The 4,548-nt window shown below is 47.5% G+C and overlaps 1 protein-coding gene across 1 annotated transcript in view; it reads left to right on the forward strand.

The window, feature by feature from the left end:
- Positions 1–3,716, forward strand: part of tmem242 (transmembrane protein 242) — a 4,480-nt gene extending 764 nt beyond the window's left edge. Inside the window, exons 3-4 of the mRNA XM_034527252.1 lie at positions 2,562–2,699; positions 2,996–3,716. Of these exons, the coding sequence (XP_034383143.1) occupies positions 2,562–2,699; positions 2,996–3,106 (249 nt within the window). The 3' untranslated portion in view covers positions 3,107–3,716. The remainder of the gene's footprint in view (positions 1–2,561; positions 2,700–2,995) is intronic.
- The last annotated feature ends 832 nt before the right edge of the window (positions 3,717–4,548 follow it).

A 4,548-nucleotide genomic window follows, 5' to 3' on the forward strand; every position in this document is an offset into this window, starting at 1 on the left:
TCCCTGATTATGACGATGCGTTCACTGACTCTGGTCCCTGACGATGCGTTCACTGACTCTGGTCCCTGATTATAACGATGCGTTCACTGACTCTGGTCCCTGACGATGCGTCCACTGACTCTGGTCCCTGATTATGACGATGCGTTCACTGACTCTGGTCCCTGATTATGACGATGCGTTCACTGACTCTGGTCCCTGACGATGCGTTCACTGACTCTGGTCCCTGATTATAACGATGCGTTCACTGACTCTGGTCCCTGACGATGCGTTCTTTGACTGGTACCTGATTATGACGATGCGTTCACTGACTCTGGTCCCTGACGATGCGTTCTTTGACTGGTACCTGATTATGACGATGCGTTCACTGACTCTGGTCCCTGACGATGCGTTCTTTGACTGGTACCTGATTATGACGATGCGTTCACTGACTCTGGTCCCTGATTATGACGATGCGTTCACTGACTCTGGTCCCTGACGATGCGTTCTTTGACTGGTACCTGATTATGACGATGCGTTCACTGACTCTGGTCCCTGAAGATGCGTTCACTGACTCTGGTCCCTGATTATGACGATGCGTTCACTGACTCTGGTCCCTGACGATGCGTTCTTTGACTCTGGTCCCTGATTATGACGATGCGTTCACTGACTCTGGTCCCTGACGATGCGTTCACTGACTCTGGTCCCTGACGATGCGTTCTTTGACTCTGGTCCCTGATTATAACGATGCGTTCACTGACTCTGGTCCCTGATTATGACGATGCGTTCACTGACTCTGGTCCCTGACGATGCGTTCTTTGACTGGTACCTGATTATGACGATGCGTTCACTGACTCTGGTCCCTGAAGATGCGTTCACTGACTCTGGTCCCTGATTATGACGATGCGTTCACTGACTCTGGTCCCTGACGATGCGTTCTTTGACTCTGGTCCCTGATTATGACGATGCGTTCACTGACTCTGGTCCCTGACGATGCGTTCACTGACTCTGGTCCCTGATTATGACGATGCGTTCACTGACTCTGGTCCCTGACGATGCGTTCTTTGACTCTGGTCCCTGATTATGACGATGCGTTCACTGACTCTGGTCCCTGACGATGCGTTCACTGACTCTGGTCCCTGACGATGCGTTCTTTGACTCTGGTCCCTGATTATAACGATGCGTTCACTGACTCTGGTCCCTGACGATGCGTTCACTGACTCTGGTCCCTGACGATGCGTTCACTGACTCTGGTCCCTGATTATGACGATGCGTTCACTGACTCTGGTCCCTGACGATGCGTTCACTGACTCTGGTCCCTGATTATAACGATGCGTTCACTGACTCTGGTCCCTGATTATGACGATGCGTTCACTGACTCTGGTCCCTGATTATGACGATGCGTTCACTGACTCTGGTCCCTAACGATGCGTTCTTTGACTCTGGTCCCTGATTATGACGATGCGTTCACTGACTCTGGTCCCTGATTATGACGATGCGTTCACTGACTCTGGTCCCTGATTATGACGATGCGTTCACTGACTCTGGTCCCTGACGATGCGTTCACTGACTCTGGTCCCTGATTATGACGATGCGTTCACTGACTCTGGTCCCTGATTATAACGATGCGTTCTTTGACTCTGGTCCCTGATTATGACGATGCGTTCACTGACTCTGGTCCCTGATTATGACGATGCGTTCACTGACTCTGGTCCCTGATTATGACGATGCGTTCACTGACTCTGGTCCCTGATTATGACGATGCGTTCACTGACTCTGGTCCCTGACGATGCGTTCACTGACTCTGGTCCCTGACGATGCGTTCACTGACTCTGGTCCCTGATTATAACGATGCGTTCACTGACTCTGGTCCCTGACGATGTGTTCTTTGACTCTGGTCCCTGATTATGACGATGCGTTCACTGACTCTGGTCCCTGACGATGCGTTCACTGACTCTGGTCCCTGACGATGCGTTCACTGACTCTGGTCCCTGACGATGCGTTCACTGACTCTGGTCCCTGATTATGATGATGCGTTCACTGACTCTGGTCCCTGATTATGATGATGCGTTCACTGACTCTGGTCCCTGATTATGACGATGCGTTCACTGACTCTGGTCCCTGACGATGCGTTCACTGACTCTGGTCCCTGATTATAACGATGCGTTCACTGACTCTGGTCCCTGATTATGACGATGCGTTCACTGACTCTGGTCCCTGATTATGACGATGCATTCACTGACTCTGGTCCCTGATTATAACGATGCGTTCACTGACTCTGGTCCCTGATTATGACGATGCGTTCACTGACTCTGGTCCCTGATTATGACGATGCGTTCACTGACTCTGGTCCCTGATTATAACGATGCGTTCACTGACTCTGGTCCCTGATTATAACGATGCGTTCACTGACTCTGGTCCCTGATTATAACGATGCGTTCACTGACTCTGGTCCCTGATTATAACGATGCGTTCACTGACTCTGGTCCCTGACGATGCGTTCACTGACTCTGGTCCCTGATTTTAACGATGCGTTTACTGACTCTGGTCCCTGACGATGCATTCACTGTCGCCTTCCTCTGCAGGGCGTAGCGGTGACGGCGGCGGCGCCAGAGGGCGGGGCCTCCGTGGCCCTGCGGGCTCTGGGGTGGGGCTCCCTGTTGGCCTGGGGGGGCGTCGGCCTGCTCAGCGTCTCCGTGTGGAAAGCGCTCGGAGTTCACAGCGTAAATATCTGTTCTGAGAAGTTGTCAATTAAATAAATACATATTTATTTATTAAAACATTTCTAAAATATTTTGATAATTTTTTTAATATAGTTTAAAGTTAATTTTAGAAAATAAAATTGTAACGGCTCAAGCTAATGATTATAAAATGTAAATATTAAGTTTTCTTTTTTTATTGTTATTTTTTCCATCTCTGGTCTTTTGTCTATAATAATAAAATTAATTGTTTGTTTGTTTATTCATAAATAAATTGTTTGTTTTATTCGTTGGACGTTTCTCTTCTTCGTGTCTTTCAGTTATCGGAGTTCAGACTCAAGATGCAGTCGCTCTTCCCCAAAATCCCAAAGACCTCCGAGGATGCTGGATCAGAACCTCCGGACTGGGACTCTGTCTTCAAGTCAAAGTGACCCCCTGGTTCTGGACCCTTTTGGACTGGGACTCTGTCCTCAAGTCAAAGTGACCCCCTGGTTCTGGACCCTTTTGGACTGGGACTCTGTCTTCAAGTCAAAGTGACCCCCTGGTTCTGGACCCTTTTGGACTGGGACTCTGTCTTCAAGTCAAAGTGACCCCCTGGTTCTGGACCCTTTTGGACTGGGACTCTGTCCTCAAGTCAAAGTGACCCCCTGGTTCTGGACCCTTTTGGACTGGGACTCTGTCCTCAAGTCAAAGTGACCCCCTGGTTCTGGACCCTTTTGGACTGGGACTCTGTCCTCAAGTCAAAGTGACCCCCTGGTTCTGGATCCGGACCGGGACTCTGACTTCCTCCTGCTGGCGGACGAATCCTCTGGACCAGTTTGTCTGACTCCGGCAGCCCTCCTGGAACCAGAACCAGAACCAGACGGGAGAACCAGAAACATTTTGTCACCGTGTTCTTCTTCTGTGGTTTTAAAAGCTGTGACATGAACTCCATTAACATGTGTTTTGGTCCCATAAAGGGTCAAAGGTCACCGTGATGCTCGTTACATTTAGGTGCACTCGTTTCTCTCAGCAGACTAAAATAAAGTCTGTTTACTAGTTCCCAAGTCTCTTAATTCCTTTCTCACTCGCCCCCTCATTGGTCATCAGTTATGTGATTGGACACGCCCCCTCATTGGTCATCAGTTATGTGATTGGACACGCCCCCTCATTGGTCATCAGTTATGTGATTGGACACGCCCCCTCATTGGTCATCAGTTATGTGATTGGACACGACTAATCACTTTAAAAAAGTAATAAAACAAAGCTATTACTAACCACGCCCCCTAAAGCCCAGAAACAACCGCCCACAGCAGAGCCAGAACCCGACCGTTCTCCACTTGGGTTCAAACTAAAAGAATACTAAATAAAAAAATAAGTATTAAATATTTTGGAATTAAAATTATTTAAAAATCCCAAATAAACCTGTTGGCGATGGAGCTGTGTATATATTTAGTTTAGATTCAAAGAGACACAACAGAACTACAAAGAGACACAAAAGTACTACAAAGAGACACAAAAGTACTACAAAGTACTACAAAGAGACACAACATGACCACAAAGAGACACAAAAGTACTACAAAGAGACACAACATGACCACAAAGAGACACAAAAGTACTACAAAGAGACACAACATGACCACAAAGAGACACAAAAGTACTACAAAGAGACACACAAGTACTACAAAGAGACACAAAAGTACTACAAAGAGACACAAAAGTACTACAAAGAGACACAACATGACCACAAAGAGACACAAAAGTACTACAAAGAGACACACAAGTACTACAAAGAGACACAAAAGTACTACAAAGAGACACAACATGACCACAAAGAGACACAAAAGTACTACAAAGAGACACAACATGACCACAAAGAGACAACATCAAAATG

Source organism: Cyclopterus lumpus, chromosome 24, assembly GCF_009769545.1.
Source record: "Cyclopterus lumpus isolate fCycLum1 chromosome 24, fCycLum1.pri, whole genome shotgun sequence".
Taxonomy (NCBI): Eukaryota; Metazoa; Chordata; class Actinopteri; order Perciformes; family Cyclopteridae; genus Cyclopterus; species Cyclopterus lumpus.